Here is a 21,853-nt window from a genome sequence, read left to right as displayed (position 1 = left end):
CCTCCAGGACGGAGGGCCACTACTTCATGGGGGTGCCAAGCCCGGCGCTTTTCTGGAACCAGCCTGCCAAGTCGCTTTCTCAGGGGTCCGTCAGAATGAGCAGCCAAGGAAGTAGCCACTGTGCCACCAGGTTCCTCGAGACTAGAGCAACAATAACAGTGTTTTACTCGCAAAAGAACCTGCCTCTTCTTACCCCTCAAAATGGAAGCATTCAAAATTAAATGCTAGGGAAGTTTTAAGATCCAAATGTAAAGAGCTACATTGAGTCCAAATCATAAGCCACCCATTACAGCCTAACTGAGGCAAGGCTGGGTGGTGTTGTGTTCTATAACGCATGGTACATGGTGCACTGAAACAGACAGCAGCTGCTTATAAATTAACAACGACAAAACACGACAGGCACCACCTTTTAGTAGAAAAATACTCATTAATACCTTCCTACTCAGAAACCACTGTCACCAAGGCCATTCCAATTGCTAGGGATCCCTAAGAGGGTTTCCAGGGCTTTGCAAATCTTTAGAGGCTCAGACCACCTCATGCTTTCTGTATATAAATGGTTACGCATGCCTTGTGCTTTATAAACAATGACTCAGTTTAGACTACGGGCGAAACTTCTCAATGTTAGTTTTAAGCCTTACAGGTCACCCACTTTACATCTGAGGAGATACATGACATCTTTTTGAAAAAGAAAATACTATGATTTGGGTCAGGTACACCTTAGTCCTCAAAGTGACATCCTTGCTTTTCAATACATCCTTATTTAATCACTAGAGGAGGGCACCAAATTTGGTGCAGTAGATGGAGAGCAAGTGCAGGGGAGACCCTTTTTGAGATGACCTGACATAAAAGCTGCAATGTCGGACTCCAATTTGTTGGTGATGTAGAAAGTAACCCAGAGTGGTACTGCTTCATTCTGTTGTACATAAGGTGACCATGTGTCCGAGTGAATGCTGGATCATCTATGCATCTAAGCAAATAAAACTTGTGGTATAAAAATATTTCATATACCACACTGATTGTAGTTCATACAGAACAAAACTAATTTCACATCAAGAAAAATGAGGAGCTGATATCAAGGGCTCAAGTAGAAAGCAAAAGTTTTGAGAATGAGGATGGCAACAAATGTACAAATGTGAATGACACAATGGATGCATGTATGGATTGTGAAAATAATTGTATGAGCCCCCAATAAAATGATTTTTAAAAAGAAAAATATTTCATTCTTAAGCTATGTAACTGTTTAGTCATTCATAGAGAATATTCTTTCATAATTAACATATAATCCCTTCAATTGAAGGAGGTGTTCTTTTAAGTTCCCAACTTTATCTTTCAATCAAGATCACCCTTATATTATAACTGCACGACCTACTGTCATAAAAAATCTGCCCACAAACTTAATCAAATTAAAATTCTGCCAGCTCTACAGGCTATTCTGGGATGCAGGGGGAGGGTTACAACCCCCGGACAGAAAACAGCATTCTTGCTCTTTCTTTCTGTTTTTCCCAGTTTCTTTAAGTATATCGTTTAAATGATATCTTTTAGACTCTTAGAAAGGTAAAAGTCAACAGTAGACACAGGAGTAATACAGTACTTGATGTCCACAGTTTTAGAAAAAAAGTGATCCGACTATTACTACTACTGATAACTCTTGTCCCAGTCAACACCCAAATCAAGTATTAGAAAGTCACTAGGCAACCTTATTTTTAAATAAATTTGAGATGATACTTAAGCTTGAAATGGCCTCAAGACCCATTTCACTCATTCCCTAAGGGCGACCCTTAGGTCAAACATGCTGGAAAGGTAACTATGACAATAAGTCCAGTCATTTGAAAGTGAGAGGTGTTCTGTTTTCACTATCCCCACCCCCAGTGACTCCCCCAAAAGAACACAGTTCAAAATAGCCAAATATAAGACAGTGAAAGATACTCTGTCATTTTTCCTTGTTAATGAAAACATTTACTGTGGCTACAGAGAAACAAGGACTCGAAGTTTCTAGACACAATTTATTGGTCCAGAATATCATCAAAATGATACATTTTAAATTGAAAAGCAGCAGAAATCACCCCCTATGTGGTGTCAGTTCTTCCCCCTGAACTTTCCCAAGTTTTCTCCCAACCCCCAAACCTCTTGGCCATAATACATGAATTATATAAATATATTTTTATCAGAGAAGTCACACGTAACAAGAAATAAATTACTTTTACCTCCCCAATTTCCTTTTCTGTTAGCTTTTTCTCCTCTCTGCAGAAAGTAGAAAAATTTCCCATTCCCAAAAAAAATTGCAGAGAATTCTCGACTTTTAAGCAAAAGACTACCTTTCCCTTCCCTGGGAAATACTGTTTCTGTACTTCCAGAGTCCAATACCTTTTCCTTCGCCTACATTTTCTGTTTGCTCACGGGGCAGCAGTAATCCTCTGGCATTGTAAAATTCTACCTTCCCTAAGCAAGGTTTACAGTGCAGCCTCCAAAAAATGATGCCTGAACCTCAGCAGGCAGGAGATCCATAGCAACAGTGGTAATAGCCCTCCCACCCCCTCGCTATTACCAGCAATCAAAGGATGACCACGGAGGTGTCATCTATGCTAAAACCTCAACTTTGATTCATGATTTAACTGGTTGAATCTCACAGGTTCATTTCATGTGTCCTTTGGGAAGCTTGGGACAGAGCAATAAATATCTTTTAGTGACAGTCTCACCTTTTTTCATGAAATAATAGTCAAAAATAAGAATGAAAGAAATGGCAGCTCTTGTCACAGAACCCAACCCAATGCCAGGCCCCCTCTATTTCCGATCTCCTGAGACTCTACATAGTGTCATGGGCCTATAACAACTTTAGCTACAAAATAAGAGTTTAGAAGATCATCGTAAGTTTCTGTTCACTAGAAGATGTTCCTTTACTGCCCACCTGCCTCTGATTTTACTAAGAGGTAAATGGATTTCTATTCACTCAAAGGGTTTCTTCTGATGAAATCATTCCCTGTAAGACTAGTCTCCAAGAGAAATTGGGTAGAGAACTGAAATCTTAATAAATAAATCCTATGCAATGTGCAATTTAATCCAAATTCACTCAAACAGCTGAATATGGGCACTGAATTTTGTTAAAAGTCCTTTCCCTATGCTCTGGATCCTGTATGGAATGGACTGCTGCGAGGATCATTTCCTACAGGCATCAAAATCTAGGTATGCTGAAAATGCAACAAGTATTAAATCTTGCTTACCCTATTATGAATTTGGATATACATATGAAGTTAACAATGAGCAAATGTGTTAATGTTTTTTGTCATTAAATATAGAGTGAATAGTTTTAAATGATGTGAAAAATTCTATATATTGTTACATAGTCACAAGAGTTAATAAATATATGGGTACACTAAAATAATGCTACTGGTTTCCTTTTTATACAGAATGCTTAAATGACATGTTGAATCTTATCTTTCTGTTTCCTAACTTAGTGACCAGTCCATTTTTATTTCAACATGCTCTTTGCTACTTTTTAAAAGTAGCATCTGTTGTGTGCTGTTGACTCGATTTCAGCTCATAGTGACCTTACAGGGCAGAAAATACTGTAAACCGCTCATAAGGTTTCCTAGGCTGTAGCCTGTATGGGAACAAGATCTCAAGTCTTTCTCTTGTGAAGTCTCTAATGGTTTTGAACTGCTGACCTTCTGGTGAGCAGCCAAGTACTTAACCTTTGTGCCATCAGGGCTCCTTTAAAAAATCTTAATTGTCTAAAACAGGCACAATTGATCAGAAACACTAATTTTAAACCAAGCTTCATTTTCTTAAATCTACGAGTGTTTCCAAGTATAAAAATATTCCATGCACAGTATACATTGTATGTGCATATATGACATATTCAAACCTTGTTATGTGAATATATGCACATAACACCTTTAATGAACAAAAAGTTAATCTTCCATGGAAAATAATGAAAAATTAGTCACAGAGTAAGTAAGCATCCCAGAAAAGACAGTCCTCATGTAAGGGGTATAATGTAACATACCTGAATTTTTTACGTCTGAACACATTTTACTCTGCAAAGAGGGGAAAAAAATCATTCAGGGGCTCTATGGATATATTCAAATGATGACTAAAATTTGTCTATTTTGGAGGCCTACTTCTAAAAGCGTCCATAACTCATGCTTTTGTACATCCTCAATGGTGGCAAATCTTTGCTTCTAAAGGATGGTTTGGTTTTTGTTAATTTTCAAAATTGAAATAAGTGATTTAGGGCCAAAGCCGGTGACAAGTGGATAGGTAACCAAGTTTGCTCACCTTGTTTGATATTGGCAAACTCACGGAGTAAACCCTATTTGCCTCTTTTCATTTTCAGTCCCAATCCTTTTCTTTGATCTTTCCTACACAGTACCTGTAGGCAAATGGTAATAGGTGATTATGGAAGGTATAGAGAATACTTTAAGGAACAGAGGCTAGAGTTAGGTCATTCAAGAAGTACTTCACTTTTGCCTTAATGATTAGATGTACCATATATACTCGTGTAGAGGCTGAGTTTTCGGGACATTTTTAATGCAGTTTTGTGGTAAAATTAGGTGCCTTGGCTGATATTCGGGTCGGCTTACACAGGAGTATATATGGTAACTTCCTCTCCTCTGAAAGAACTGATATATGTAAACACAAATTGGCTTTGGAATGTTATGACTGAATATGTGTGCAAGTGTTTTCTTGTTTTGTTTTGTTTGTTGTCTGGATGTTGCTGTTATTTTTACAAAATAGCAGCCTGGAGCTATGTCCAGGTTTTTTTGGTTTTGTTTTGTTTTGTTATGGGTGACGGTGGGATGTACTAAGTGGTGGGAAAGGATTCTGGACAATAAAAATCAGTGAGCTATACCAAATTAGAAAATGTCTTCTGTCTTCAAGGAGAATATTACCTCTTTCTGACATGTAAGTTGCTAGCATTTTGCTTCCCTTTGTCAAATTGCATTTTCACAATGACAATAAACAGATTTCATGTTTTCACTTGAAGGTACAAGCAATTATTGAACAGCAAATGGCTACTCACAGAGTCTCATATAAAATTTCTATTTGAAAGAGTTTCCTATCTAGGGCAGCAAAGTTTTAAAATATAGTAAAATTAAGATATTGAACCAATAAACACTGATGTACTTACAGCACAAATAGGTCAAAATAAGTATGAGGGGACGTTAGAAAGTTTGTGAAAAATAGAATTTAAAGATAATGGACTTTTCCAAGAACTTTTCGAAGACTCCTTGTAAATAGTAATGAATGACGACCTGTGGTGTTGAGTTGTAAATGCACCTGAATCCAGGAAAATCAAAGCTATGGATGACAGTGAGATTTCAGAAGCTATTGAAATACCTAACAGTTAGACACCGGATTCAGCTGATAATGAAGGGTTCTTAGATAATGTGACCAAAGCCTATTTTGTGGCTCTCTCACAATGGCATCTATCATGGTCATATCAGACTCTCCAACCTCCAACTTCACTCTTTCACCACCATCACTCCCTCCCCTCCTGTCACTTCCCTGGTTGGTGTTAGTGATTTTTTTCTGCTACTATATATGTCCAGCACTTCAAATTTAGCTGAAAACAAGCTGACCTGCTCCCAAACTCAGTCAAATCTTTGAGTCTTCCTTCTCCCTCATGTCTTTGCTTCCATGTCCAATTACTCATGATGACCCACTGCACATCGAGTTCGGATCATTGTTACTTGAGCTTTCATTCACCAGGGTTTCATTACCCAATCTTTGAATCTTTCTCCTTATCCTTAGTCTAGAAGCTCTGCTGAAACCTGTTTGGCTTCATGGAAACACACAGCCTCCAATGAGCACATGGTACAACTCCCTCATCTCAAACTCACACTAAATCCAATGCCTTTGAGTCCATTCCAACTCATATTAACCCTCCAGAGGGTTTCTGAGGCTAGAGAGCCTCATCTTTCTCATGCAGAGTGGCTGGTAGGTTAGAGCTAATGACTTTATGGTGAGCAGTAGCTTACTGACATCCTTAGTTACTAAGTCCTATTTAAAGTCTTCCTTGACTAGTTCTCAAAATGTGGGCCCCAGATCAGCAGCAGCAGCAGCAGCATCTGAGAATCCGTTTGAAGTGCAAATACTCAGGCCCCAACTCTAGACCTACTAAATAAAAAATTGTGGAGGTAGTGCCGAGTAATTGTGTTTTCGCAATCCAGGTGGTTCTGATGCACGTGTAAGTTGGACAATCATTGTTGAAACCTTTATCCACTAAACTTGGGTTACTATAATATCAAGATATCATATCTAGTCTTTCCTATCTCCAACCCAACCCCTTTGGGGTGGAAAGTCTACAGTCCCCCCTCCTGTCCCATAGCCTCTGCACTCCCTACCCAAAAACAAAAACATGGCTCCCATCATTTCATTCTCCAGCTGAAAAAAAACCTCTTTGTTGTTTACGAATAAACGTCCATCCCTAAAAACTGATGAAATCATTAAACATCTCATAATGTGGAGGGTTCTGGAAACCATCATGCTGAGTGAAGTTAATCAATCACAAAAGGACAAATATTCTATGCATCCACCATTATAAGGATAAACACCCAAGGTGAAGGCAAATTCGGGCTTCTAGGTCATGTAATCCAATAACACAGTCAGCCAAGCAACTCGGCATAAGGCCTGACCAGTGCGCATGAGCCATACACCATCCTCTCTATACATATATCTTAAAAATCAATTTTAGAGGATGACACCTCATTTCCATCCGGATCAGATTTTCAAGATTGGGGAAAGAAAGATGACCATTGAGTTGCTGTCATACACAAATGTGCTAAGGTCACCTCAAACCAACAGACACTCCTACCACAGTGATAAGCAATACGGATGGGGAAATCAAGTCAAGAAGGGGGAAGAGGAGCCTACACATCTTAGAGATTAAAAGTGCACTGGTGTTGGTAAGACTAACCTCTAGAAGGAAAAATATATCACTAACAATACTTATATGAACTCCAAGGGGAGAATATGCTTGGGACTCTGCTCCTCATAAGGCACATTAGAACACGTTTCTGAATGCCCCCTGGGGATTCAGGTCATGTGCCATGGGACCCTGTGTTTTTGAGGTACACAACACACCGGGACTCCAAAGGCCACACCAGAGGGACATAATGTGGAATCCCCACTAGGTCAACTGGGCTCTACCTCAAATACAACTATAGCCTGAGGACTAAGGGCTGAAACTACATGGTGTGTGAAGAAACAGAAGACAGCTAGACCAAGAGTCCTGATCTGTTGTTGGTAGGCAGACTACCACAGTCTTACTACACTGATGCTTTACTTGCTTTATTAAGATATGTATTTATCTGGCCGACCTGGGTCTGCCACTGTTATTAAGTATTATTTTAAGTTTGGCCTGACAACCAACTCCCGTTGTTTGTGTAAATAGTGTCCAGCCATGTGAGGATTTAATCTGTACAAGTCAATAATACATGTATTACGATTTGTAGCCAGCTTACACTCCTTTCATCCATTTTTCTCTATTGTGTTTTACATACATTACCAGGCTATTTATAACACTATAAATGGAAGGAACTTATGCTCCAGGGAGATGATTGACAATGGTCTCTAACATAAAATAACCAAGATATCTCTAAGGTGAACCAGAGGCAGATAGAAAACGTAGACATAGGAATGGATTTAGGGTTAGCACTCAATTCTAGCTCCAATCTAAGAACAATAACCATATATACTCAATTATAAGCCAACCCGAATATCAGCCAAGGCACCTAATTTTACCACAAAAACTGCACTAAAAATGTGCTGAAAAACTCGGCGTATACACAAGTATATATGATAGTTCTCAAGACATGGCCCTGCTCAATACTTTCTCCATGAAAGAAACATGGAAGATATGGGTACTGCAGCAGAAAGTGGTGAAGAACCTAATGGTGCCCGGCTGTGGGAAAGAACACTGTCTGGGGTCTGAAAGACTTGTTTACAAACAAGCAGCCAAGTGAGACGTCAACTAAGCCCATATGGAAGAAGCACACAAGCCTGTGTGATCCAAGGACTATAAATAATATAACCCAAATCCAAAGGAGGGAAGGGTTTCGAAGCTTAAATTGTGAAGTTTTGCAGAAGGTCAAGGATGCCAGTGGAAGCCCAAAATACATTTGCATGATCTACACACAAAATAAATCTCTAGTGACTTCCCTCTGACCATCACTGAGGGATGGGAATAGCCTGGTTATCAGACAGTATTATTGATGCAATTACAGTATATTAAAATGAAACATGATTTGAATGGTTAAGACCTTATCATTTGATCTCCTTTATGACACATTTTGAGTTTGCTCTGTTAATATGTTCTGTTTTCTTGCAAATGGAGGTTTATCTCTGTTGTATTTTGTTATAGGTGGTAGCCTTTTGACTCTATTATGTACTTTTCTATGTTTTTTGGAGTATGAAACCCAGGACGGGTGAATCTACAGACTATAACTAGATTAAGAGTTACTGAAGGGTATGGGAGGGGAAGTTGGGGAGTAATGGAGAGCTAATGAACAAGGGGTAAAAGACAGAAGAAGGTCTATAACTGATTGTGATAATGACTGTACAACACTTCTTGATATGACTAAACTATTGAATTGTATGATGTTTAGATTCTGGCCAAATAAAATGGTTTTAAAAAATAATCAATGTCCAGTGTTTTATGAAATCTGGCCTTAATCTCGTTCATGTCAATATGCACTTACTTCAAACCTCTTGTTTTAGAAGAACAATTGCGTATGCCCTTCTGTGCCAATCTATCTTTGAAGAAGTAAGGCCAGAGTGCTCCTTAGCAGTAAGGATGGCAAGACTTTGTCATCCTTTGGATATGTTGTCAGGAAAGACAAGTCCCTAGAGAAGGATGTCATGCTTGGTAAAGTGGACGGGCATAAAAAAAAAAAGTAAGACCCTCAACAAGATGGACGGACACGGTGCCTACAACAATGGATTCAAAGATGGCGACCATCGTGAATATGGCACCTTGTCAGACAAAGTTTGGTTCTGCTGTACAAGTGTGCAGGGTTTCGTACTGCTTACATAGGACCGCCATGGATCAGAATCAACTTGATGGCACCCAACAAGACCGCCACCACCACCTCTGTGCCTATTCTCCTGCCTATCTCCCACTAGAAATGCTTTCCTAACTCCCCTAATCCAAATCCAGCTCTCCTTTAAGAGTCTGTAGATGCACATCTAAGCTGCTATTACTCACTTAGTGCAGTGGCAAAGTGCGAGTTTTAACAATGAATTTGGATCTCAATCTTACTGCTATTATTATTTGTCTTTTTAAAAACATCTTAAACCCATCATAATCTCTCTAATTCTCAATTTCTGTATCTATGAATGGTACTTTCTAAGGTGGTTGTTTTTGATCCATGGGGATTTTGAAGGGCCAGGAAAAAAAACCAAAACCAATGCAGGAAACTCAATGAGATGACTGCCACAAGAAACACACAAGGGATTCAAAGATGCTGCCCATCGTGAATAGGGCACTGTGTCAGGCAAAGTTTGGTTCTGCTGTAGATGGAGGAGAAGACAGCTAGCAACAGTAGCGTTGTTACAAGGCTGAAATGGAAAAGCACCTTAGTGTTTTGTATAAATGAGTCATGGTGGCATAACCTAACTATGAGGTGAACAGAAACCACCAGTCACAACACAGGAGAAAGATGAGGCTTTCTACTCCTGTAGAGAGTTCGTCTCAGGAAACCCACAGGGGCAGTTCAACCCTGTTCTATAGGGCCTCTATGAGGTGCAGTCTACTCAATGGCAGGAAATTTGCTTTTTTAAACAAATGATCATTCCTTTCCTTATTTCAGTCCTCCTTGGAATGTCTCTTGCCCTGTACTCTCTACAGCAGCAGCCTTCTTATTTGAGATCCATCAATCAATTCATCACTCTAAGTATAAACTTCTGAGGTCAGCGAGTCTCTTCCTTGTTGTAGCTCAAAGTCGGACACTGAGCACGATGTCTGATACAAAGTATGCCTTCTACCCTTTGCTGCTAATAGCATTCTAGTTCAACCGACCTAATTATTTCCTAAACATGGTGTAAAAACACTAACCAATTTGGGAAAGTCCGACATATTACCATTTACTGACAGGCATAGAGGAAGGCTCAGCGCTAACCCCAAATGAAGGATATGAACTCAAACTAGAGAATCAAACAGGACGTTCATTAATGAGTTCGCTCATTGTTTTTCCCACAGGGTCAGTAGCACTTGAAACACATACACTTGAAACGGGCTTCTTTCCTTGAGACTGCCTGAAACACTAACTACAGTCCCCTTCACCACAAGAGGTCAAAGTACTCTTTTCTATCACTATACTTAGTAGCATGTGTGCATGCTTAGCTGATTGGTTTCTTTTGTGCTTCTGCTTAAAGTTAAAGCAGGCAACAGGAAATTGAGACCAGGAAGTCTAGAAACTTTCCCAGATCTAGTGGGTAGCTATGATGAGATGGAGGCTTGGAAATAAATTATGACCTTCTGGTTTCTATTGGCTCAGCTCTACAAAAATTTCTAGGATTGAAAACAACTTATACCCCACCTGATCATCTGTTGCCCATTCCTCCCTCAGCACCTACTGTTCTGTTACTTATACTATATAATACTGCAGCAAGCAGTTAAACTTCAGCTTAATATAACACACTGTAAAGTGATATGTCCCAAGGCTAATATTTTAGTGGGAAACAAAGGCTGCAAAGAACAGGATGAGAAGGATTAAAAAGGTACTAACAGAGTAACTAAAAATTTATTTTCAAAGAAAATTCTGGATGCTTCTAGATGTCCTTGAAGTATTTCTTGCACTTGCCAAAAATTGGCTTCTAAGATTGTGTGGCCAGGGAGTGTTAAAACCTGTTAGAGGAATTCATTGGAATGCTTAGAAATTGTGTAACCCCATCTAGTGACGTATGAATTCAAAAACCCAGTAAAACTTAGTAAGTTAATACTGCTCCCATAATTCAAAGCTGTTATTCTTCAGCTAGATACCCGATTCTGTTATAACAATGGAAAACTCCAATGTCAGTTGATTTGAATTCCACTTTCAGGCCATTTCATCAGCTTTCGTCCCTCCACCTTTTTATGTTTTAAAGAAGGGTATAGGGGAAGAGGAAACAAAAATAACATTAAAACACATACACCAGGATCATGAAGGTTGAAGGTTGGTTTTCCTATAAACATGTCGTGAGAAAAGACAAAAGCATGATGCCTTGCATTTCTTTAGCTGCACTCTTTTGAAATTACTTCACCAAAAAGGGGGACCTAAACACACACACACACACACACACACACACACACACACACCACCCACCCCCACCCACCCATACCATAGTTAAAATATTTTCGACCCTTTCAGCCAAGCTGCCTGCATAATTTTTTTCCTCTACTCTTCTGGCGTTACAAATCGCACTTTTGTGGCTAATCTGATATTTTAAGCCATGAATCATTCGAATCCATGACCCAATAAGAAAGGGGGGAAAGTCCAGCAGGCTACCATCAAGGGGAATGCAGAAATAGATTGAGAAAAGGTTAATGCGGGGTGGGGGGGGGGTCCTCGGTGCTAGGGAGAAGGCAGAAAAAGAAGACAAGGATGTGATCTGCTCTCCACTTACATTCCCAGGAGTCTCTGGGGAGAAACAGCAAAGAGGATGATGTGTGGTGTAAGTCAGCAATGTACTGCCAGGTTAATTTAAAATCCAAATTCTAAGGCTGTTTTCCTACAGAATCATCCTTGTTATTTCATAGGATTGTCTAGTTGAATTAGTTATTATCTTTAACAAATGTTTGATTTCTATATAAATACTCATTCAAACGTGTTCTCTGCCATCTAGAATCTTAGTTTGGAATGGCAAGTTGACAAAAAATAAGAAATGTACATAGGCAGAGTCAAATTTCAGTTATGCATATTGTAATGACTTTTCTTCTTTTTTAAAGTGGGTCATCATAAGTGAAAAGAGATGTATTACATCACTCCTCATAATTGAGTTAAGTTTTGTTCTCCGAACTCTTTCCTGACACCAAATAAAACTAGTAAAATTATCACTCTTCCAAAAGAAAGGAACAACCCACTCAATAACTATTATAAAGATATCTGAAATTCTAATATTAGGCTTCCATTGCTCTCTGGCATTACTTTCCTGTAAAATTTCAAGATCTATGGGAGAGGTCACACACTAAACCATAAATCAAGTTTTTTACTAGGTGAAATGATTGAATTCTTTCTGAAATGACAGATGGGACAGGGAAGTAAGTAGTTTATCTCACTGTTTGGGGGGAGGGGGCATGCAGAGAATAGGGACATTAGAGAACCCTGATGGATCATGAAGAACTCGAATTAGAAGAGATTATTTCTGTCAAAGACACAAGTTTCTCTAAAGTCAATACTGTTTACTACGAAATCAATGAGCTCACTCTTCCCCTCAAAGGCCTTGCCACAACCACTGCCACTGAGACAATTCCAACTCACAGTGACCTTGTAGAGGGTCTCTGAGGCTGTAAATTCTCATGGGAGTAGATAGCCTCATTTTTCTCATGTGGAGCAGGCTGGTGGGTTTAAACAACCAATCTGGTGGTTTGCAGTCCAACTCTTACCCAACAGCTACATGAGAGTTTCTATGTAGAGACAACTGGTTAATTTTTAGTATATTTTGCTAGACACTTGTAATACAATAAAATTACTTAAATTGATGCAGTCTACAGTGCATACACATCAATTAGCCATCAAGGTATACAACAGTTTCTACATTTATAAAAGAAAAAAATGCCAAAAATCTTTAAAAGTTACTAAATTTCAACCCTTAGTGAACTCCTTACCCACTATTTTTCAGATGCTTTATATGAAATGGTACAGAGGGGAGAAGTACGAGAAAGGCCACCTTCCGTCAGGAAAGGCCGAACCACGTTGCAGGGCAGCAGTTCACATACTCACGAACTCGACTTTCTGGAGTCCAAGGGGCTGGAGGAACCTCGGAAACATCTCCCTGAGATGATACCATGTAACGCTTAAACTAAATACAAATATCTATATCTCCCTGGATTCTTTGAAAAACCAAACGATAGATTCATAGATTCGTTAAAAACTCTACACCTTGGGCATTATATACTTTGAAGAGCTGTTTGGGGTCAAATTGACAACAGCAGCTGTAAAGATTAGATAGGAACCTTAAGGGAGTTGTTTATGCTAATGGAAGAGGAACAATTCAGAAATGGAAGGTGAAAATGATTGTACAACTTGAGCAATGTACTCAACATTACTGAATTGTATATGCAGAAAATACCGAATTGCTCCATGTTTCACTGTGTATATTCTCAACCAATTAAAAAAATTCAATGTACACACATACACATACAAAGATATTTATGACCTAGTTTAGGAGGTAAGAATACCATATATAAGCAAAAAAAATCTCAGGCAGAATATAAATCAAGGATTGGACTGTCTGCCACTGACAAGAGATATGATAAGTGCTTGGAAAGGGGTGGTAGTGGGGAACCTCGTGATTACTTGCAATATTTGGAGAAAGTTCATGGAGAAGACCTTGAAAGTCAAGGTAAGATTTGGCTGGTCAATCAATGATTGTTGAATTGTAACTGGCATGCGTGAAGGGGAAAGGTGTGTGTGTGTGTGTGTGTGCGCGTGTGTGTGCGCATGCGTGTGGTGTGCATCTATGTGTGCTGTGATTGAGTTTCAGCAGAAAAATGTAGGTTACCAAGCAAGGGAAAGATGAGCTAATGGTAGTGTTTCCATGTGATTAAGCCAGCATTGTTTTGAAGAATAAACTGCCCATACATAACACCTTTAACAAAAGAAGTCAAAATATACTGTAGATGATAGTTACCATATATACTCAAGTATAAGTCAACCCGACTCTCAGCCAAGACACCTAATTTTACCACAAAATGTACATTAAAATATGCTGGAAAAATCGGTGTATACATGGGTATATATGGTAATTCATCCTGAAAACATCTCATTGAGGCAAAAGGAAAGTTATTTCTCATTTTGTAGATGATTTGTTCAAAGTCACTGGGTAAATGAAAGGTAGGATTTAAAAACCCCACTACAGCATAATGTTCAATGACTTCTGAGTACCAGCTAAATTATGTTCTCTCATTGTCAATGCCTCAAGAAAGGAAAAGTGCATGCAGGACATTCTACTCACGTGGCACTTCTAGACGCTCATTACTGTTCAAAGCGCATGTCCCACCATGCCCAATTCCTGTTTCCACCCCCTGTACACCACTTCTTAATCCCAAACCTTTCAACTACCCCCAATACTCACCTAACAGTTGGCTGTGATTATCTGGTTCCTGTTAGTCTTCTGCTATTTGAACAGGTAAATTCAACACCCCTGCATCAACCACTCAACAGTCAAAACAAAGCTTTGGGTTCATCAATGCAACATGTTCCACCTCACAGGTTGCAAATTTGATTAGTTCCCTTTTGAAGGTATAATGGAGGTAAGTGGCTCATATTGGATTCTGATACAACCCCAAATCTCTTTTCAATTCATATTTCACAGTGAGAGCTAAACAGTTAACTGTTTCTCCCTAGTCAACTACCTAACTGGCCAAATGTCCACCTCGTTTCATGCATCTTACAGCCATTCTGCCTTTTCTAAGATAATGGACCTACACTTTCTGTCCTGTGAGGACCCTCACTTCCAGAGTTTCTCATGCATTGTGAAGCTCTCCCTCCTGGGTGGTCCCTGGCCTTCATTTGCAGGTAAAGGAGGATATGCTCTCTAAATGACTGACAAGTGACTACCACTCCCCTTCTTCAGCTTCAAATACTTTGTCATCCCATTGTTGTCTCAAACTTCGCAAATCTAAAAGGGACAGCATTTCCTTACAACTGGATCTGCCTTTTCTCTCAAATTTTCCATTTTTAGATGGGCCACAATGCTTCTCGTTCTCCATATCCAACGGCCACTAAGGCTTTGACTTTTTCTTGTGTAACTAGCTAATTGTTAAGTCTGGCAATTTCTTTTTTCTTCACAGTACTCTGCTTATGAGAGTACATATTTGAAGGCAGTGTCCATTATATCTGTGGAGTTATTATTCACTGTCCCATTAAAATAACCTCTGAAGATTAAGGTGCCTTACTTTGCTCAATCCTTCAGTTCATTCATTCAACTCTTGAGATTTTGCTTACCATAAGTAACTTTGTATTGATTCTCCATTGCTCAGAAAGAGATAATGGGTAATCCAAAGGGAAAATTTAAAAAACAAACCCACTGCTGTTAAGTCTATTTTGACTTTCAGTCATCCTACACTCACAGGCTCACTGGGGAGTCGAGTCAGACTCCTATCAACCTTACAGGACAGAGTAGAACTGCTCCTTTGGATTGCTCAGACTGCAACTCTCTACGAGAGTAAAAGCCTCATCTTTCTCTCCTACTGGCTGGTGGTTTCTAACTGCTGACCTTTGAGCTTAGTAGCCCAATGCATAAGCACTGAATCAACAGGGCTCCTAACTCTCAGCATCAAAGGACCACTACAATGGAAAACCAATCCAGTTTTCAGATCTCATCATCTTTTATTTGCCTAGAAAAATTCTCCAATATAACCCAAGTGGTCTCTGCCCTTCTTCAAGTGTATAAGTGTCTATATGCGAACACCACCCAGGTATGCATTTCCTTGCCTTTATATTTTGTACTTTAGTTCGGAGCAGTTCCCTATTTGGCAATGTAGTATACATCTCGGTCCTCCCGAGAATCCAATAAACTGGGGTCACCAATGCATGTCTTGGATAAAAGTCCTCAGTAAAATGTTGATTGCTCCTTAAACCTTCTACCAAGTTCACATCTCAAATAACCTCATTGCTAAAGTGCATCACCTTGATCATAACTGAAGATACATAAAGACTTAATTTTTAAGTCTGTAACAGGGATTTTTGAAAGTTGTTAAATAATAGGCATAGGATAAAGTGTAATCTAATAATCTACAAATTTTTTTAGTGGCCAAAACAAACTCATTATGTAACTTCATTCTAGCATCTACACTTAGTGAAATGTTGAAAAAAATATCTAGAATATTCTTACAAATATTAATATAAGGTCTAAGGCAGCGGTTCTCAACCTGTGGGTTGAGACCACTTTGGGAGTCGGATGACCCTTGCACAGGGGTCACCCGATTTATAACAATAGCAAAATGACAGTGATGAAGTACCAATGAAAATAATTTTTATGGTTGAAGGATCACCACAAGATGAGGAACTGTATTAAAGGGTCACGGCACTGGGAAGGTTGAGAGCCACCGCTTTAAGGCAGTTTTTTATGTATGGTTTACAACTTAAAATTTCAAAAGAAAAAAAAGCCTGTTTTTTAAATCATTGAAGAATGAATATTTGAATGGAAAGAAACAAGTTTATAGGTTTATTATTTTAAAGTAGTGCTTTAAATATTTTCCAAGAGTTTAGTTCCTGGCATGGAAAATTCCTTTAGTTACACACTAAAGAAGTAAACAAAAATTAAGAACAAAAAAATCATACCCTTAAAATTGAGTGTATAAGGCAAATAAAAAATGTTCACTATCACAATATTAAGTAATATCAACAGGAGAGTTTGAATAACTACTTCATAAGGAAGAGTTTAAACTGGACCAAATCCTGGTTTTCTTTCATCACTCCAAGTTTCTTTTCTATTTTAAAGCAGTGGCAACAGACATGTCTTTGTTTGAAAGTCAGGAATGCTGAAGTCTTAAGTGATAGAACAGGTAGCTTGATTCCTACTTGAGTCTCTCCAGAGGGAGAAAAACATTGGATAAAGTAATTTTGTTTTTATTTCTGGAAAAATCATTTTTCCACCGATCTTCATAATTCTCCAAAATAAACCGTTAAAAAGTTATGGGCGAGTCTACCACTTCAGCTTGATTTGTGGAAATACTATACATTATTTTCAAGACCACATGGCCAACTCAAGTTTTCTTCTGACTCTACAGGTCCAAAACTTGTTCCTAATGCTTTCACAAAACTTTAAGAGAAGTTTATAAGCTCATGATATATTTCTGCATCTCATCCGCTAGGTATTTTGCACAAACAGAGTAATCTAAGCTCAAGAATTATATTGAATGTCATCTAGTTTATTTTTTGGATAGAGTACCATTTTATTTATGAAAACCTTTTGTGTTATACTTAGTGTTTAATAAATGTCTAGAAAGAACATATAAATGGGAAGAATTAATCTTTTCATTACGATGGTAGTAAATAGATATTTTTTCCTTCTTGTCTCATAAGGAGATGATTGCCCTGTACAAGTGAGGCTGGACTAAGCAATCACAATTGTTAGAGGGCCCAAAGTGAAGGGCAGAATTTGTTATTTAACATATGTGATTCACATTTAAATTCACTTTCATTAAGATTTAAGAACTCAAGAGAGACACCACAGATAACTAAACAGAGCAGAAAGCAAGAAGAAATACTGGACTATAGTAAGCAGTTCCTAAACCATAAAAGTCAAATAAAGTGAAGACAAATAAAGACCAGAAACCATTTTCTTCTCAGCACAGTTCCCCACACTCACAGGGGAGATGACTGACCAGGAGGTGAATGCTCCACAGACGCAAACGGAGAAACACAGAGACCCTCAGAGATGTACTTGGCGTCGGTAACTGTCTCTGCCTTCAGAGTGGAGAGGAGAGCACAGTGGGAAGATTTTTGCACTTTCTTCCAGATCAGATGATCAGACAGAGGGAAACTGTAGTTAGCATCATTGCAAACTAATGCTCCTATTACAATCAAAGGCAAAACTCCACGAATGGGTTGTGAGACAAAGTGAAGGGAGGGGGAGGGAAGAAAGGGGAAAAGTAGACAGAGAAGACAGTTTGAGGCATTTTGTCAAGCTTGAAAGGATTAACTTTTTCAATGCCTTAGTTCCCATTTCCCTTTCTTCTTTCTCTCATTTCTTATTAAATACACATCAACTTCTGGAGGCTCCATGCAAATTTGTCCTAAAATAAAGGCCAAAAGTCTTAGTGTACAGAGGCCTATGTTCGGTGGATGCGCAACACCAGTGACCCTCTTTCTTTGAAAGGGCTGTTTTCAAAAAAAAAAGGGGGTTTATTTTTTTTTGGTGGCTGCGCATAAAATGAGACCAAGGAGTAAAAAAAAAAAAAAGACGAATTCCATGCATCATTAAGCAAATTGAAGCCCTGAATCCCCAGTGCTTTGATTTCTATGAGAAACATACGACATCTATTCAGTAGTCAAAAGATTTTTTTCCCCCCTGAACTTGAAAAGGAAGTTTGCTTTCACATGTTAGAAGATAATGAGTGACTGAGTCTTTAATGTATTTAGCTTCTGACCTATTTATAAATGGGCTGTTTAAGCTATCTGGGAAAGGGGCACAGGGGAGAAAAATGTGAATGGCTTCAACATATAGTAGAGTTGGACCAACCATCTGTAGGTAGCTCGGAAATGCACCCACATAAAACTTTCAACAGCAAAAAAAAAAAGTTTCTTGACCAACTTCTCGCCTCTTTAATAAAATTTATATACAATTTTGAGGGGGCTTGGTAGATCTCAAGTAAGAAGCTGGGATCCACTCAGCCATCAGCCCCCTTCCCAAGCCCCCACCAATCAAGGGCAACAAATCTTCCTGTAAGCAAATGCAACTGGCTGGTGGAAAGGCCAGGCCAAGAGGTAGGGGAAGCCTTCACCTCAAGGACCGGAATAGGGCGGTCTCCCAGCGCACTCAGGAGCGGGGGCCCAGGTGGGGCAGCGAAATGCAACTTCGCCCAGAAGAAGCATGCCGAAAGAGGAAAAGAAGTCCGTCGCCTCTCTCAATACACGCAGGAAGAGCCTAATTCTATGTCGACGCAGCAGTCACCCCTGAGTACGCCCCGCCCCAACTCCGCTGAGGGCGAGAGGCGCGTTTTATCCGACAAATTCCGAGGTGTCGCTCTCGCAGCTTCAACCCCCACTCCCCAGTTCCTAACCGCACGCGCAGGTGTCCCCCCTGTTTTTATGGCCGCCCCCCCATCACCATCTGGGCACGCGCCCTAGTCCAGACTCGCGTACTGGGAGCACAGCACCACCTGGCCCGGACGCCAGGAAACACCTCGAGCGCCCCTCTCCCCTCACCTGGCCCCCAGCGGCTGGCCCCAACCATTGGGGAGCCCCGGCTCAGGCCGCGCGCGCGCGCCCAGGGCAGTCACGTGGGCGGCGGCGGGCGCGGGGCGTCCTCACCTGCATCCCCGGAACTTGGACCGCCACCGGTGAGTGGGCCATGACGGCTCCGCCTGCTCCGCGCTGCTTTGGTCGCCGCGGTGCCCCTCCTCCCAGGCTTTTCGACCGGGGCCTGGAAGGGCACACACAGTGGGGTCACTGAGCTGGGTGGGGGGAGGGCATGACTCATGAGGGGACGGGGGGCGCCGGCTCCGGGACTCAGTTTACCTTTCCAAAGCCGGCCAGCCGCTGGCGCCGCAGCTGCTGCTCCTTGTCCGGTGCGCGGGGCGCGGTGAGTGGCGCTGGCTGGGACCTGGGCTCCAGTGATGCCGCTCGTCGGCGCCTCGCCGCTTTAGGAAGAGGAGGTGGAGGCGGCCCAGCCACCCGCCCGCGCGGCCCGCCGGGGAGGCGGGCGGGGGCGGGGCCGCCGGGAGCCCGGCCCCCGGGCCGGAGGAGCCGGTCGCCGCCTGGGGGGCTCGCGGCGCGCTGGTGGAGCGCGGCCGGCGGGCGAGTCTGGAGTCGTCGGTGAAACTGGAATCCCTGGCCGCCCTGCGGAGAGAACGGGAGAGTTGGAGAAACCCGGCGCTCCTCGAGCGTCCGGGTCGCGGCCACGTTGCAGGCGGGCTGGAGAAGCTGCACCCCGCCCCCCCCCCCCCCCCCCGCCGCAGCCCTGGCGAAGTCTGGAGTTGCAACTTGGAGAGTGGGGGGAAATCTGCCCTCCTGGACCTGATCAAGGGCTGTGACCAGGAGCCACCTCAGACCCCTGCTCCCTCCTGCCTTCTGCTTACTCCACCCCTCCCTCGCCCCCCCCCCCCCCGCGCAGCCTGGGGCCGCACCCCTGGGCGGGTCTGCGGCTACTCTTCAGCTGGCCCAGCGTCCCCGCCCCTGAACTGGCTGGAGGGACTTAAACCAGAGGCCACCCCTGGGACTGGGGCCAGGCTGGGTCTTCCCTTCACAACCAGTTCTGCACGTGTAAGCTAGAGGGAAAGGAGCCCAGATGGGGGCAACTGCACAGAAATGAATGAGGATATTAGAGGCCTGGGAAAGAAGGTGGGCTCGCTGGCAGGACGTGCTCTGGAATCCAGCACGCATACCTTCCAGGTGTGGGTAACTTCCCCATCCCAAACACCCTACCCCTCACTCCCACCCCATTTTCGGTCCCACTCCAGGAGGGAGATAAGGCCTTTTGAGAGGATCCTCCCACAAAACAACAGTATGTATGATAATACTCATGAAAGGACCCTCCCTGCAAAGGCACCTGTGGGAATACAGGAGAGGTTAATTACATTTAAAAAGAAGAAGAAAAGAAACCCACAGAACTGAATACTGGAGAGCCAGTTTGAAAGGAATAAAATCCCTTACCTTGCAGGTTATGGGACTGCACTCAAGAGAGTGGGGGCTAGGGGGGACAAGTGGGTTCCAGCAGACAATATGCCCCTTGTTCTTTTCTTATTCTTAAAGAATAGCATATTATCACCCTCATTCCTATTATTCATATCAATTGGATGCCACTTTCTATATGCCCAGGGCTGCTAAGGGCTTTCTGGGGTCCTATGCATGGATGGATCTTTGAGGTAGAACCGGTACTACCCCCTCCCCACTGTCTCCATTTTGTAGGAACCGGAAAAGACTCCGTGTGATTAAATAATTTGCCCCCAATTGCACACAATTAAGAAGTAACAGAACTGAGAGTTCACACCCGGATCCCTGTGACTGGTGATAAGCTTCGTAGTACGGTGCTGGTTTCTGTCTGTTTTTCTTGATGATAAATTGTAGAAGTGCAGAGAATTGCATTCTTAGTCTTTAGTTCTCCATGGTCAGGCCCTCCCAACTAATCTGGTGGAGACTCCCCTGAGGTCTTTCCCCTCCAGCCCAGCCCACAGGGTCACCCCAAGAGTTTGCTTTGCTACTAAGCACTCAAAGGGTGCCTGGACTTTTGGGCTTCATAGCACACTTTTGAGTAGCCAAAAGCCAAGACCCTGAAGCGCATCCCACCCCTAGCCCCACTTCCACTGAGCGATCCAGCTGTAAGCCCTCCTTCACACTCCTTTGATGGCATGTCCCTTGTTCAGTGCAAAGGTACCATAGAAGCACCGCTCAAATTGTAGTTCTTTCTTCTTAGGGCATGCATTGCATTTGTCTGCCAAACAAGGTGGTTAACGTCATTGAGGACAAAGATCCAAATTCTCTTAGGCTAAAATTATTCAGGTAGAATAAAAGAATGCTAAATTTGGGACGAGAGCTGTAGAGAGATTTCATAAGAATCACTGCTTTTGAGATCTAAGTAAAAATGCCACCCTTTTAAAGACCTACAGTTATTAAATAAACCCCTGTTGTTGCTGTTGTGGTTTGCACACATTTTTGCTATATATGCATATATTCTCTTGGGAACAGATTCAACATTTCAGAACAATCTAGATTTTATGAGCCCCAGGAAGTTCCCCTGGCCTTTCAAGTGAATTACTTCTTAAAAATCTTAATTTAAATACATGACAAGAAATTAAAATATGCTTTCATTACTTCTCACAAAAGACTCTTGAATATTTTCTTTTAAAATGTCATTCCTGAGTCAAATAATATATTTAAATATATTCCGGCAGCTTGCTAGACAATGTTCTTTGAAGGAATATTGCTCTTTGGTAGCCTATAGAGGTACCAGTGGTTCTCAACCTTCCTAATGCCATGACCCTTTAATA

At 41.4% G+C, this 21,853-nt stretch overlaps 1 protein-coding gene across 1 annotated transcript in view; it reads right to left on the bottom strand.

The window, feature by feature from the left end:
• STK26 (serine/threonine kinase 26) overlaps nucleotides 1–19,943 on the bottom strand; it is a 65,171-nt gene extending 45,228 nt beyond the window's left edge. The window contains exons 1-3 of the mRNA XM_075538827.1: nucleotides 19,884–19,943; nucleotides 19,386–19,706; nucleotides 19,179–19,290 (exon numbers count right to left, since the gene is read on the bottom strand). Of these exons, the coding sequence (XP_075394942.1) occupies nucleotides 19,179–19,220 (42 nt within the window). The 5' untranslated portion in view covers nucleotides 19,221–19,290; nucleotides 19,386–19,706; nucleotides 19,884–19,943. The remainder of the gene's footprint in view (nucleotides 1–19,178; nucleotides 19,291–19,385; nucleotides 19,707–19,883) is intronic.
• Nucleotides 19,944–21,853: the final 1,910 nt, after the last annotated feature.

The sequence above is a fragment of the Tenrec ecaudatus genome, chromosome X (genome assembly GCF_050624435.1).
Source record: "Tenrec ecaudatus isolate mTenEca1 chromosome X, mTenEca1.hap1, whole genome shotgun sequence".
Classification (NCBI taxonomy): Eukaryota; Metazoa; Chordata; class Mammalia; order Afrosoricida; family Tenrecidae; genus Tenrec; species Tenrec ecaudatus.
Note: the sequence above shows the minus strand (reverse complement) of the source record. Positions and strands in the feature narration are given on the sequence as shown.